Source organism: Micromys minutus (assembly GCF_963924665.1).
Source record: "Micromys minutus genome assembly, chromosome: 16".
Classification (NCBI taxonomy): Eukaryota; Metazoa; Chordata; class Mammalia; order Rodentia; family Muridae; genus Micromys; species Micromys minutus.
In genome coordinates, this window is record NC_137985.1 from 38,203,717 (window position 1) to 38,218,184 (window position 14,468).

The following is a 14,468-nucleotide window of genomic DNA, read 5'->3' on the forward strand; positions in this document are numbered from 1 at the left end:
AGCATTTCCTGGCAGCTGAGGGAAACCAGTGTCGTGGCTCGAGCTCCCTCCTCATCCTCCTGTATCTCCATCTGCCTTTAAGGTGCCCAGTGTGTCTCATTCATTTTATGAATCGATCACTCCATCAGGGACCCACCCAGCACTTTTGATGACTGATGCATGTGGAGGTCTTGTCAGTGTTCCCCCTCCTCTAACAGGCAAGCGCAACATTGAGTTTCTGGGCCGGGTCTGAACTGCCTTAGGACATGGCTTGCTTCTTTGAAGGACCTTCCAGAAGAAAAGAGACATAACTTTTCCAGCCAATACACTTTATTGCTTTTTTGCATTCGCAGAGAGGAGCTTGGTGGATTTATGGAAATATAAATGACCAGCCAAGGACCTAAAGTGAAACCTGGAGGCAGGGGGCTGGGCCAGGATCTATGAATGGGTCAGGACCTGTGCCCAATGATCATCAAATCCATCCCCAGAGTGTAAAATAAAGAGGTTGAAAACCAGAAAGCTATAGGAAAGGGCTGGCTATTAGGGCCAATTAGGAGAGGGAAGGGACTGAAGGCAGAGATGGCAGTGGTGAAGAAGCGGGGAGCTGGCGGCTGAAAAAAAGTATCCCCACAAAGTGGCTGGCTGACAAACTGACCAGCCATGATATTTCAAAGTATATTGAGTCAGCAATGTCCCAGTACTGGTTTCTAGCAGAGAAAGCAGGTGAGGAAGGTTCTAGGACGTGCGTTCACCAGGAGGCTGAAGAACAAGACCGTGGAGTCTGCAGCTTGTCCAGAGAACAAGGAATAGCAGGGCGCTTGGAGGGCTGGATCTGGGTCCACAGAAGTCAATGTCTCTTCTATCTGTCAGATTGCTCTCTGATTCAGGCCAGAATACAGGTCCCGTTGGCCTTTGCGGATGGGCTGAGGGTGGAATGGGAAGGGTGGTTAGGACAGTGGGAGGAAGGAGATCTGAAGGAAGAAAAAGGGGTTAGGGAGTTGGCTGCAGCCCAAGGTGAGAAGTCTGGGCTTGGAGTCAGAAGCCCAGTTGTAACTTGGCACAGACTTGAGCCAGTCACCTCCTTCTGGGAGCCTCAACTTCCCTAACTCAGCCGCAGAGAAGTCAAACGCTAACTTTTGTTAAGGGTCACTGGAGTTACTGAGAGATCTTTAAATACCTCTCTTCCTGGTGCTATACATGCTGTTCAGTTCATCCAGTGTGAAAGAGAAAGTCTTCAATGACTGCTGGTGCTCAGTCACACTGAGGGAAGCCCTGGCCCCAGGCATTAATTCTTCAGTTGACAAATCAAACGGCAGTCTGTTGGGGAGGGGCCATGGTGCCTGGCTGCATGCATGTGCACACACAGTGTGTGCACACACTGTGTGTGCATGATGGAGGGAAGCCAGGGACTATTATTAATCGAACACTGCCCTGTTGTAATGACCAGTCAACTGTACTGGGGCATGCCAGTGGAACAGCATTCTTTTCTTATCTACCTGGTTAACATTTGCAAATGCTGTATGCTCCATGGCTGAATCTCAGCCAAAGAAGAAAGAGAAAGACTAATGCTTCCTTTCCTTGAGTCCCCTGCCTCTACTTGACCGTGGGAGCCAAACGGCCTTTGAGATAGTCCCGAAATAACAGGAAGAAGGCAGAGACAGCACACACATGGGTAGCCTGTCCTGGGAGTCCAGGGCGAGCAGCTTGGAATGTCTGTCTGATAAGATGCACAGTTCTTGCTGTTCTTTCTAGAAGGAGCCCCCTCCAACTTCCCGCCTACCATATCCGGTTACCTCATAGTCTGGGTTGGGAACAGGTGGTGGCCGCTCCTTGTTTTGCCCTACAGAGGACAGAGGGGGAAAGTACTGTTTCCATGCTGAACACTTGAAGCCAGCCTTACAGTGAAGATGGCTGCTAAGAGACCCACCCCAAGGGAGGGCAATCCTCTGCTTTTAATTCTAATCTCCTTTTCTCATTCAGCTGCCTTTCCTTTTCTTTCCTTTCCTTATCCCTAAGGCTTCCCATGCCTTCTCCTCAAGGGTGACTCCTCCATTATCTCTGCAGAGGGAAGGGAGAGGAAGAGGTAGGAGCTAAAATCCTGAGATCTCTCTGCCCATAGCTTGGGGCTTGAGTCTGTTTACTGCAGAGCACTTTGGGCATTTGAGGAAGCCCACTGGATTCTTGGTCAGTGTTGCTCTTCAGAGTTTTTTAGGGTGGAAGGAGAGGAATGATTTTGAATGAGGGACCCTTGATAGGGATCTTGGTTCACCAAGAATGTGCAAAAGAAGCTGTTTGGAATCTGCTGTAAACTTGGTGCCCATCCTGGCCCAGGCTAAGTGTCTCCTGACCCAACTCTGGGTTTTACCTCTGGGCCTGCCACCAGCACCGGTTGCTCGGGTCACAGGCTTGGCCTTGGCCTTCCGATTCTTGCTCCAGTAATAAACGACCATCAGCAAGCCCAGAGTGATACAGATGTCAACAATGATGATTATGGCTATTGCTGTCAGATCCACTTCCACACAGTTCTCACACACTGCAGGGCACAGGGGTTGGGGGAGGGACAGCAATGACCCAAAAAGGATAATACCAGGACGTAGGAGAAGAGAAAGAAACAAATGAAGACAAGTCTTCCTTAGACACCTGCATGCTGGCCAACACCAGAGTCTTCCCTGCAGTGGCATCCAGTGAGAATGATAAGAAGAAGCAATGTGGGTGAGTATGGACACAGGCTCTGGTGTCTTCATCACTCAGTTGTGGGGACTTTTCACCCCACAGAGCCTCTGTTTTCATAGCAACAAAATGGGAATAAAAATGTGCTAAACTTATATGGCTGATGTGGGGATGGCAGGAAAGGATCCCATTGTATGGGCCGTGGGGGTGGAGCTCAGAGGTATACGGCTTGCCTAGTGTTCCCCCAGCCCTTGGATAGCTTAGACATGTGTAGGGATTACAAAAAGGCTGGAGGTGGTAGTATATGCCTTTAGTCTAGCACTCTGGAGGCAGATCTCTGAGAGTTTGAGGCCAGCCTGGTCGATAGAGTAAGTTTCAGGATATCCAGGACTATTAAAAAAAAAAAACCAAAATAACACAACAAACAGACACCAAACACCAAAGCAAAACCCCAAACCAAAGACAAATACAGTACCTGTTAGATAGGGGCTTTTAGTATTGTGATGCCTGGATTTGGGACTTTCAGGTAGTGGCCCTGAGTCTCTCTAGATGTCCTTGTAATAAAATGGGTCTCTGAATAAGTGATCCCATCAACTCATGATGGTAAGCCTTGATTCTGGGTAACACAAGGCAAGTGACTGAAGCCTTCGTCTGGAGAAATGGCTATTTTACACCTAGTACCAATGGAAGTTACCCTGACAACTCCGGGCCACATTGCGCAATCTACTTCTCAGAAAATACTGGAATGTGTGTCCCCAGGGAGCCTGGTGGAGCACGGGAGGAGCTGTGAGATGACAGGACTCTTGAGAAAGCTGTGTTGGGACGATCCCGAGTTACCTCTGGCTTTCAGGTACAGGTACTTGTTTTTCTTCGAGGCTTCCGTGTAGCAGACATAGTAGCCACTGTCCTCGACTTCCGAGAAATCCTCTAGCACCAGGTGCCTGTCATTCTTATAAGGCAGTACTCGGTCATTCTTTTCCCATTTTAAGTTGTCTTCACTCTCCAGAGGGCACATCAACTCTACACTGGTTCCTGAGATGGAGACTTTGTATTCTGGGGAAAGAAGAAAAGGGAAGGAAGGTGGAAGGGAACATCTAGGGAAATTTCACAAGTGACAAATGGATGCTGCGAAGAAGGGACTGGATACAGGAAATTACTTATCATTGGGCATTGAGGTTTGCTTGGTAGGGAGATGTGTACTGGCTGACCAGAAAAGTTGGGAGTGAGGATGGAGGAGCAGAGAACCTTCTGGAGGTTGGCTTTAGCATATAGGCAGTAGAGAGAGACTTGGGAAGGGAGAGTGAAAGTCAAGAAAACCCCACAGGAGTCCTTATTTGGAATCTTTCTAAAATAGTTGTTGGGGATGTAACAGGAAGTTCTTGGTTCTTGCGGCTGATCTCTCTCAATCCATTTCCTCCCCGACACCCGTTGGTCTCTGTCTTCTGAGAGGGCATAAATAAAACATTGTAAACTCACGTTTTTGTGTCTCATCATCTGTAAATGAAAAAAAAAAAAACAGTAAGAACAGAACCCAGGTTTACACTTCAATCTGAGGTAAACATCTTCTAGACAGAATGGACACCAACCCATCAAGAACTGTAAGTCCCAGAGGTGAGGTCTGGATTCACCCCCCCCCCCAAGATATGATTATATATGATGCAAATATTTCAAATTCAACATACAGGAGCATGTGCTCACAATCCAGAACAGTGGAAACTAGACTCATAAGACAGACAACTTGAGGCCATTTCTCCTGCGTCAGCTATCTTCCAGAGAGCTGTCCCAGGGTCTTAGAAACAATGACCTCCATGCATTTGAATCACTGACTCTCAGGTCTACACATTTTTCATAGTTTTTTTTTTTTTTTTTTTTTTTTTTGAGACAAGGTCTCATGGAGTCAAGGCTGGTCTCAAGTTTGGTATGAAGCTGAGGATGATCTTCAACTTCTGATCCTCCTGCCTCTAACTCCTGAGCTCTGGGATTCTAGGTGTATAGCATTAAGCTCAGTTCACGTGGTGCTGAGGATTGAACCCAGGGCTTTGTGCATGCCAGGAAAGCGTTCTGTTGACTGAGCCACATCCTCAGCTTCTGAGTTTTTTCCTTTAAGGCTAATGAAGCTGCTCATAATAAGGATCAAATGTCTTATTCGATATACGCTCCTCTGCACTGCCTCTGAATGACTCAAGATACTTTTTAAGTGCACAGTTTAAGAGCATGGCTCTTTCTGTAAAGAAGGACTTGACTGGGCTGGAGAGATGGCTAAGAGATGGTTAAGAGCACTGGCTGCTCTTCCAGAGGTCATGAGTTCAACTCCCAGCAACCACATGGTAGCTCATAACCATCTGTAATTGGATCCAATGCCCTCTTCTGGTGTGTCAGCAACAGTGTGTTCATATACATAAAATAAATATTTAAAAAGAAAGAATGACTTGACATTGCATTATCTCTGAGTGTAATAAATTCTCCATTGTTCAGTTGGTGGGAGGAACCAGAGCTGTGGGTGACAGAAATCCACTCATATAAACCACACTCCCTGGTAGAGGCATTGTTTTTGACATGACAGAATCTGAGCTGGAAGAGAGAAAATGGTGGTGTTTCCATTTTACACACAATGATCGAATATCATAGATATTAAGTAAGTTATCCATTATCACCCAACACATAGGAAACAAAGTGAGAATTCAAACATGGCAGTCGAACCTCAGGGTTGGATTTATCTCCTCTGCCTCAAGCATCCTTCCACCCTAAAATACAAGCGCAACCTTTAAAACTCAGCTCAAGAACTACCTCCCCCTTGTCACCTGCCTCATCTACGCTTTGCTGTTTGCTATTCTTATATTTCACTTTTTCCTTCTGCACCTACCTATTGTGTGCAGGACTGTGTAGCACCAAACATTTGTGACTCTTACAAGACAGTTCATTTACATACTCAGACATTCACAGAGCATCCCATCACAGGCCAGGAATCAAAAGCAGGCAAATGAAATGCTGTCTTGGCTTTCAAGGAGTTTATGGTTCATACAGAAACAAGCTGAAGGTGTGACCCCTCCCTACCTGTTTATGTGCCTTTCCCTAACAGCATGCTCAGGGAAGCACACAAGCATAGCTCTAACCAGACATGGAAGTTAGCAACACAACCAGAAACATCTCAGACAGATGATCCCAATCTCCCTCTATTAGCTGTGGTTCCCGTTCTGATGGTTCCTCTAGTTTATTCTACATCTGAGAGGGGCTGTATAGTGTGAATCTTCTTACCAGTGTCCTCGATATCTGAAAGGGAAGCAATACAAAGCCATTAGTAATATTTTTATCAGTGACTAAGATCCCTCCTGCTTCTATGGGTTAGGACCCTTCCCTCAATCTTAAGAGCACAGCAGGTCTTGAAGTTCCTTTGACTGCATAGGACAAGCTGTTGGGAGCCTTACATTCTATATTCTATATCTGTTGGCTATGCACAAGATGACTGCTACGGACACCAGAGAAGGGGAAGAAGCCTGTCACAGTTACTGCCTTTGAACACAATCTAGCTTCTCTGTTGGGAGGTGCTGACTGGACAGAGAGGCTCCCAGTTTTGGGATGGCCTTGACTCTATTTCCCTGCCAGAGAAAATAAAGTTTAGGCTAATGCACATGTAGAAACCCACATTCAGACCATGCAAGCACGTGATTATGAATGTACACCCAAATGCCACCCCAAAGCTTAACCAGGGCCATCCTATGCATGCATCCTGACCAGTCTCACATCCTCTACCAACCTCATATCAAACAAGAAAAGCAAAAGAATAAAAAATACTGATACTACCTTTTTTTTTTTTTGGACACAGGGTTTCTCTGCATAGCCCTGGCTGTCTTGGACTCACTTTGTAGACCAGGCTGGTCTTGAACTCACAGAGATCTGTCTGCCTCTGTTTCCCAATTGCTGGGATGAAAGGCATGCTCTACCACATCTGACACTTTTCACTTTTTGTTTATATGTGTATGTTAGTGTTCCTATGAGTGTGTGTGCACACTCTTGCACACGTGTGCATAGGTGTGCACATGCACATATAGAGGTGGACATTAAGTGTCTTCTGCAATAGATCTCCATTTTCCTGCTTTTGAGACAAGGTGCCTCACTAAACCTGGACCTTGGTGACTAGACTATACTGGCTGCCAGGAAGCCCCCAGCATCTTCTGTCTCTGCATTCCCAGAGCTTGGATTGTACCTGACTGATTCTTGTCAAGGAAACGTTTTACCAACTGAGTTACCTTCCCAGATCTACTTCAACCTTTTAAACAATTTAAAATTGTTAGGACACATCATTTTCTGCAGTCTCTTGCTTCTCTGACCCGGGATACCTCTGTGAGGCCAAGGCAGGGAAAAACCTTTCACTGTTGTCCAAGCAATGTCTAAGGCAAGCCTTGACAAAACTGCTTTTCAAATATAGTCAGTTCTGAGAAATGAGTTCTTAAGCGATTGGGTCATTGAACAAATGTCACGGCACACATGCACACAAACCTAGATAGCATAGGCCACTGTTCAAGCTTAACTATATGCTGTAGTGTGTTGTGCCTACTGTTTACCTAGACCATATAGGGTAGCATGCTGTGCCTACAGTTCACCTAGACTACATGGTGTAGTGTGATGTGTCCACTGTTCACATAGACTATATATACAGTGTGAAGTGTTGTGTTCGACCCACAAAGCTCTGCAGTGCGAAATTGTGCTGTACAGACATTTACAACATAAATGATAAGTATCTGTGTTTAGACACACACACAAAGATACAGTGAAATACCAGGTGATGGGAGCTTCCCAGCCCCATTGTGAATGCACGGGATCTCTGTTGGGTATAGATCGTCCACCAGTCATAGACTGGAGCACTGGTATTTAGAGCGACGGCTAAATCAAGAGTCATGGTACAACTTTTATAGCAAAGAAAGAAGATCATATCTTACCGTCCTGGCAAGTGCCAACTGGAAGACAACAGAAGAAACAGGAGTTAGTAAATGCTATGGATGCCTGAAATTCCAAATACAAAGAATTGTGCTCCTGTCTGACCAGAACTGGCATCTCAAGTCCTCTTCACCCATGTCATATAACAGTAACTTCTATACCACAGGGAAGGACATTTACTGCAGGGTATCAGGCAGAGGATCCCGGCCAATTCAGGAGGAAGCTGGTCAAGGAAGCCTCTAGCATTAAGTGTGAATGCATGGTGCTCAGTAAATAGAAGTTAAGAAAGCTGCGGCTCAAGAAAGAGCAACAGAGCTTGGCAGCCACCCCTCTATTTTGAAAACTGCTCTCTGACTTCAGACGGAAAACAAGCCCTTGGTGGGTGCAGGTGTTAGGATTCTTTCTCATTCTGTCTTTGCTGGCCTGAAAGCTCAAATTTTCCATTTGTTTTCTGCTTGAGACAGAGGTTGCAATTTTTTGAAAGTCTGACTACTCATGAATTAGAGCTTGTGCATCTGGGCTATCTTGGGTCCCCTCACTTAACACTGACTTGGGTCTGTCACAGTGGCCAGTTCCCACTGCACCACCCAAGCAAGCATTTTGTTTACAAACAGTCTCCATGTAGGGTGAGGTGTTCTCCTATTTCCAGAGCAGACAAAACAGGTATCTATAGTGCTTGGGTCTTCAATAGTCTTCTTACCTTCTTCTTCCCTCTTTATCCTTCCTTTTATTGTATTTGTTTACATTTGTTTAACTGTATATGTGCATGTGTGCTATGGGATTGGGAGGTCAAAGGGCAACCTGTAGGAATTGCTTCTTTCCTTCCGTGTGTGGGGCCTGGGGAAGAAATGCAGATTGTTGACAGCTTTGGTGGGAGGTACTTCAGCCACTGAACTATCCCGTAGACTCTCTCCTTTCTCTTTTAATGTAGAATTTTTCATTATTTATTTATTTATTTATTTTTTAATTTAAGGGAGACTACAATTAATACCACAGGCCTTTAAGAAAATTCCTAGCTGTTCCTTGTAGGAGTTGTTGTCTGCCCCTTGAGACTCAAAGTGTGTTCTTTGGACCAGTCACACAGAAATAAATCCAAAGCTTGTTAGAAATACTGGATGTGAAAGGAGGTACTGGCACAAGCTTAGAATCCCAGCATTCACGGGGCTAAGGCAGAAGGACACAGGGTTCAAGACCAGTCAACCTAGACTGAATCATGAGCCTCTGTCTCACAAGCACTCAGACAACTCACCTCGGACCCCCAGTGAAGGTGTGTGCATAGTCAAGCTTGAGAAACCCAAGGGGAAGCAGGAAATGGAGGCACAAAGATCATGGTTCTGAAGCAAGAAGCCTGGCTATGGCAATACAGTATTTTCTAGGTCTTTGACATAAAACTTTCATGAGCCATTTGGCTCATGGAATGCATGCAGCCCTCCTGAACAGAGGGCTGTGTGTGTGTGTGTGTGTGTGTTTGTGTGTGTGTGTGTGTGTGAGTGTGTGTGTGTGTGTGTGTGTGTTGTTTATATCATAAGTGCACTCTCAACAATTTATCAATTATATCCCTTACTTCAGAAAAAGGAAAAACTAGTTGGAATCTCTTGGTCATTTCCAAAAGACTAGAAATTCCAAAGTGTTTGTCTCAAAGATACTCAGCTGGGATGAACCTGGGTCCAACAATCCCATCTCCCCCAAACCTAGAGAGGTGCTATCTCTGCTCATTTCTTGTGTTAGTTCTTAGCGTTGCTAATTTTACAGACAGATAGGCTTATTCTCCATGCCAGACAGACCTCTTCTCTCAGTTGATGAGATCAACCCAACGGATTTCCTTTGCCCGGCTCCTGAACTGTCTCCCTGCACCTGGGCCACATTTCTTTCTCTTCCCCAGCCCTCGTCCCCCCTCCCTAACGGTATCACCAACAGTTCCTTGAATCTTCTAGTTTCTGGCTGCACAGGGCAAGACTGTGAGCCTTGCAACGGCCTGGAAAAGCACCACCCTCTTATCCCCCCTACTCACCTGCTAGAAGGCTGAGGCCCAGGATGCTCCAGAAAGCGTTCCACCGCATCCTCTCAGAATGCTCTCTCTACTAAGATGGCGGACACAGTCAGCTCATTCCTTCTGAAAAGGAAAGAGAAGAAGTTATCAACATACTAGCTGCATGTGAAGATTTCGGATCACTGTTTGCCATAACAGGATGAAGCGAGGTGGGGAGCGCTTTACAAGGAGAGACTTACCATTTCTGAAGGAGGCACCAGAAGCAGGCAAGGGAGGCAAGTGTCTGAACCCCACACAGGAAGTGTCGAAGGGACTCAGGGCCCGCCTGCTCCACGTCACTTGGAAATGTTCGAGGCAGAAACCTCCACCTTGGTTAACTGAGGAAATCCGGGCTTTACAGCTTTCCCATAAGGATGAACAGGGCTGGGGGAGGGGGGTTCTAGCAAGCTCCCCAGAATGCTGTGAAAAACACCTACCTGTGTATCCACAGAGGGTGCCTTCCGCATGCCTTACCCCACCAGCTGAGGCAGGAAGACATCTGCCTTCTTTTTCGGTGCACTTGGGTTTGAGCAGCAAAATAGAGCCATTTCATTAACAATCTTCGAGGTGTTTTTCTTTCTCTGAGATAGGATTTTAGCATGTAGCTGTCCTGGCCTTTCATTGTACATGCTGGGCAGTTGCGGGACAATGAGAGAGCCACACTCCTGACGCTATGCTAGGGGCTTTACTCATGCACCCATTAGGGTAGCTTTTAGCATTACTATTTACAATTTAGCAGAAGTACTTTCTGAGTTATAAGCAACCATCTTTTTCTTTGTAGAAAATGTTTATTGACTTAGCTCTTTGGTAATTTCATACATGTGTAAACACATTTTCTGATTATTAATTTCTCTTTCTCAATAAGTCTTCCTATATTCTTTTTTCATTAAGAGCTTTTATATTATTTATTTATTTACTTATTTATTATATGTGTATATGTGTGGGCATATTCTTTCTACAGCATGTGTGGAAGTCAGAAGGCAACTTGAGGATTCTTTCTAACACGTAGAGTCCCAGGTTTCAATTTAGGTCTTTACGTTTTGAACCACAAACAGCTTTATCTGTTGAGGTATCTCTCTGGCTCCATTTTTCTGTGTATCTACCGAGTTTAACGAGGGTTATCTGTGTGACAGTGGGTTTGGAACCGTCTACTGGAGCCCGAAGAGCTCTTCAGTGGGCACAGGACTGAAGAAAATGACTGCTTTCTTCCAGAACCTTCCATCTACAACCTATAGTTCAGCAGAAAGGCTTAGGGCCCCAGAAGTCCCGCCCCGATGCATGATTGGCTGTTGATAGGCCCACTTGCATGTAGAACCACGGCTGGCAGCTACAGCTACTATAAAGCTGCGCCTGCGTGAGCTGTGCTGAGCTTAGAAGACAGCTTCATAGCCCTTCTCCCTATTTCCTACTCTGACATTCTTTTGCCCACCCACATCCCCAGATAAGGGATAGTATCAGACTCAGTACCCAGGGGAACCTCCCTCTTCTCAGAGAAGGGGAAGGAGGGGCGAGGGGAGAGGCTATCTGAGGGGGATCTTGGAGAGCAGGGGCTGCGATTGGAATGTAAAGTGAATAAATAAACTAATTAACGGAAATTAAGAAATCTTTCCTTTATGTATGGAGTTTGAGATTGCGTGGGCATGTGTGTGGTGTCTGCGTAGGCCAGAGTGGAAACTGAGCTCTCTCGATCCCGTTCTACCTTACTTTGAGTCAGGGTCCCTTTTTAGCCTTGTTTTTGAGTCGGGGGTCCCCTTTCTGACTTGTTTTTGAGTCGGGGTCTCTTTTCTGCCTTACTTTTGAGTCAGGGTTCACTTTCTGCTTTAGTGTCTCTCTCTCCCCCCTTTCCAAAAGATTACCTTTTATTATTCTCTGACAATTCCATATATGTATGCAATGTATATTGATCATACCCACCTCAATTTTTTTACTCCTCTCAGACAACCCCAATACACCTCCACTCCCTTTTTTGCCCCTGTAACCCTCTCAGTCCAGTTACTGCTGCCTGTTGGAATGCTGCTTGCTAACCAGAGCTGCAGTGAGCTCACCAGCACAGGCCATGCTGTCCAGGGAAAACCAGCTCTCCTCCCTCCCGTGGCTCTTACGCTCCTTCTGACCCCTCTTCCTTAATTTTCCCTGGATCCTGGGTCCTGGGTCCTAGGGGAGGGGGTTTAACTTATCATTATGAGGCTCAATGCCAAGTTCCCTATCCCCTGAGCCATTCCACCAATATGGTTCTTTAAGATTTCTAGATGAAAAAAAGTTTACTTGTGGAAGTGATACATCATTGCTTCTCAGACTTTTGGCCAACATCAAGTGTGGGAATAAGACCGTGTGCGTATTAAAAACAATAAAGATCACAGGAGGGTATATAATAAGAACACCACACCCCACTCATCCCACCCTTATACCTTTCCCCAAGGGACAGAACCATCTTAACGGACCCCTTCCCTCTGGGCTTATCTTCACATCTCACAAAGTTCACTGACACTTTGAGTTCTCTGGGAAACTAACCTTGAGGTGGAGATCTGGGTGCAGGTGGCTCATGGGAATGAGGACACCTGCAAAGGAGGGAGAGAAGCCATATGGCAGACAGAGAAAGTCAACTGCAGAGAGCAGCAGCTCGGAGGCCTCTGCCAGCACCTCGGTGTGCTCACTGTGATAAGCATAGTGTTTTCCGGAATGATAGCAAAGGGCACATTCAGCTGGGGTAGTGAGGGGTCTTGAAGGGGGGTCCTAGATGGTGTCACATGGATGGCGGCACTGCTCCACCATCTGCTTTCTGTCACCCTCAAGCAGCCCTTTCAGGATCTTGATTGATCCCTTTCTTTTCTTTCTTTCTTTCTTTTTTTTTTTTATAAAATATTTTATTTATTTCTGCATAGGAGTACACTGTAGCTGTCTTCAAACACAACATAAGAGGGCATCAGATCTCATTACAGATGGTTGTGTGCCACCGTGTGGTTTCTGGGAATTGAACTCAGGACCTCTGGAAGAGCAGTCAGTGCTCTTAACCACTGAGCCATCTCTCCAGCCCACCCCCCTCCCAGGTTTTCTTTTAAAAAATTTACTTTGTCATTGAAAAATTTGAATATAACGTTTACATTCTATCCGTTTGCATTGTCTCCTCCCAATTTTCCCTGGGGCCCCCAATTTGCTTAGGACTTCATGTCCTCTATTATTATTATTACTATTATTATTGATTATATAATTATAATAATAATAATCATTAGTCCTCTGAGTCCAATAAGTCCTAATCATGTGTGCACGCGTGTGGGTATGAACGAGTGTAGGGTCATCCACTGGGGCCAGGCCAACCTACAGGCAGGCTCCCCAAAGAAAAGTGACTCTTCCTCTCTTGTCATTAACTGTCAATTAACTCCTCAGTTAGGAGTGGGGATCTCAGGCGCTGGAGAGATGGCTCAGTGGTTAAGAGCATTAACAGCTCTTCCAGAGGTCCTGAGTTCAATTCCCAGAAACTACATAGGATCCATGTAATGGGACGCAATGCTCTCTTCTGGTGTGTCTGAGGACTGTGACTGTGCACTCACACATAAAATTAAAAAAACAACAACAAAGGAGTGGGGCCTCCGAAATCCCATAGTTTGATCCCGTGCAGCTCTTATGCAGGTAACCATAGCTACATTGAGTGGATGTGTGCACCAGTCACACCCTTCCAGAAGACAATTTAACAGCTTCCCTTCCTACCCTTCAGTTCTCATGGTCCTCCTGCTCACTCTCCTGCAATGAATGCTCCCTGAGCCTCAGATGGAGGTTTGGAGTTGAGGAGCAGAGGATCTTTTCTACATCCATCAGGCTAGTAGCTTCAGAAGGTTATGGCATATGACAGGACCAGTGGAGCCCGTGCTCAACTGTCCATTGACATACATTTTGTGGTGAAGTGTATCTGGTTGTGATACTCTGTAGGCTACATTGGTCATGGATCAGATAGAATAGGAATTCTTACATGGTGTGACTAGCTGAGACTCTGTATGCAAGAAAGCCAATCCCTGAGCCAGGGCGTGCCAAGTAAATTATTTTTACCAAACGAGCCCATCTGATTGTGGTGACTGACACCTGCAATTTCAGCACTTGGGCGTCTGAGGCAGCAGGAGTGCCCCAAGTCTGAAGCGAGTTGGAGATATGTAGTAAGTCTCACTGTACCCTGGGATACAGAGTGAGACCCTCTCTCAAACCAGTGGCAATAACAGTGACAACATCAGTGACAGCAAGTATTTTAGTTAGGGTTTTATTGCTGTGAAAAGACACAGTGACCAACACAACTTTTGGGTGGGACAACTGGAGCTGACTTACAGTTTCAGAAGTTCAGTCCATTATCATCATGGCAGGAAACATGGCAGTGTGCGGTCAGACATGGTGCTGGAGAAGAGCTGAGGGTTCTACATCTTGATCTGAAGGCAGCTAGAAAGAGACTGACTCTTCTGCATTGGATAGGGCTTGAGTATTAGGAACCTGCCTACACAGTGACATGCTTCCTCCAACAAGGCCATACCTCCTACTAGTAGCACTTCCCATGGGCCAAATGTATTCAAACCACCACAGTAAGTCTTCAGGCTTGGCCTGAACAGTATTCCACTTGCCAAGAAGAGATTGGTTGGTCTGCTCCAGGATGACACTAACTCAGGGGCTCAGCATTGGCATTCTTTCAGTGATGTCAGGAGCTATGAGGGACTTGATGCTATACTGCTGTGCCCACATGGAACTCAACCATTGCCACCACACTTAGCTCACAAGAGTGGTTGATTCAGTGTTGAGATGGCCACAGCAGAACGAGTTGTCATTAACCTAAGTCATTTTCTTCTACCTTGTGTTGTGCCCTCTGTCATACATATACCTC

The 14,468-nt window shown here is 45.9% G+C and overlaps 1 protein-coding gene across 1 annotated transcript; it reads right to left on the reverse strand.

Annotated features, from left to right (window-relative positions):
- Positions 1-822: 822 nt before the first annotated feature.
- CD3E (CD3 epsilon subunit of T-cell receptor complex) lies at positions 823-9,644 on the reverse strand (the record flags this gene model as incomplete). Its single annotated transcript, XM_080930583.1, has 7 exons — positions 823-902; positions 1,773-1,819; positions 2,345-2,512; positions 3,487-3,702; positions 5,905-5,919; positions 7,587-7,604; positions 9,596-9,644. 7 exons carry the CDS (start codon positions 9,642-9,644, stop codon positions 846-848), a joined length of 570 nt encoding a protein of 189 aa, XP_080786709.1. The 3' UTR covers positions 823-845.
- Positions 9,645-14,468: the final 4,824 nt, after the last annotated feature.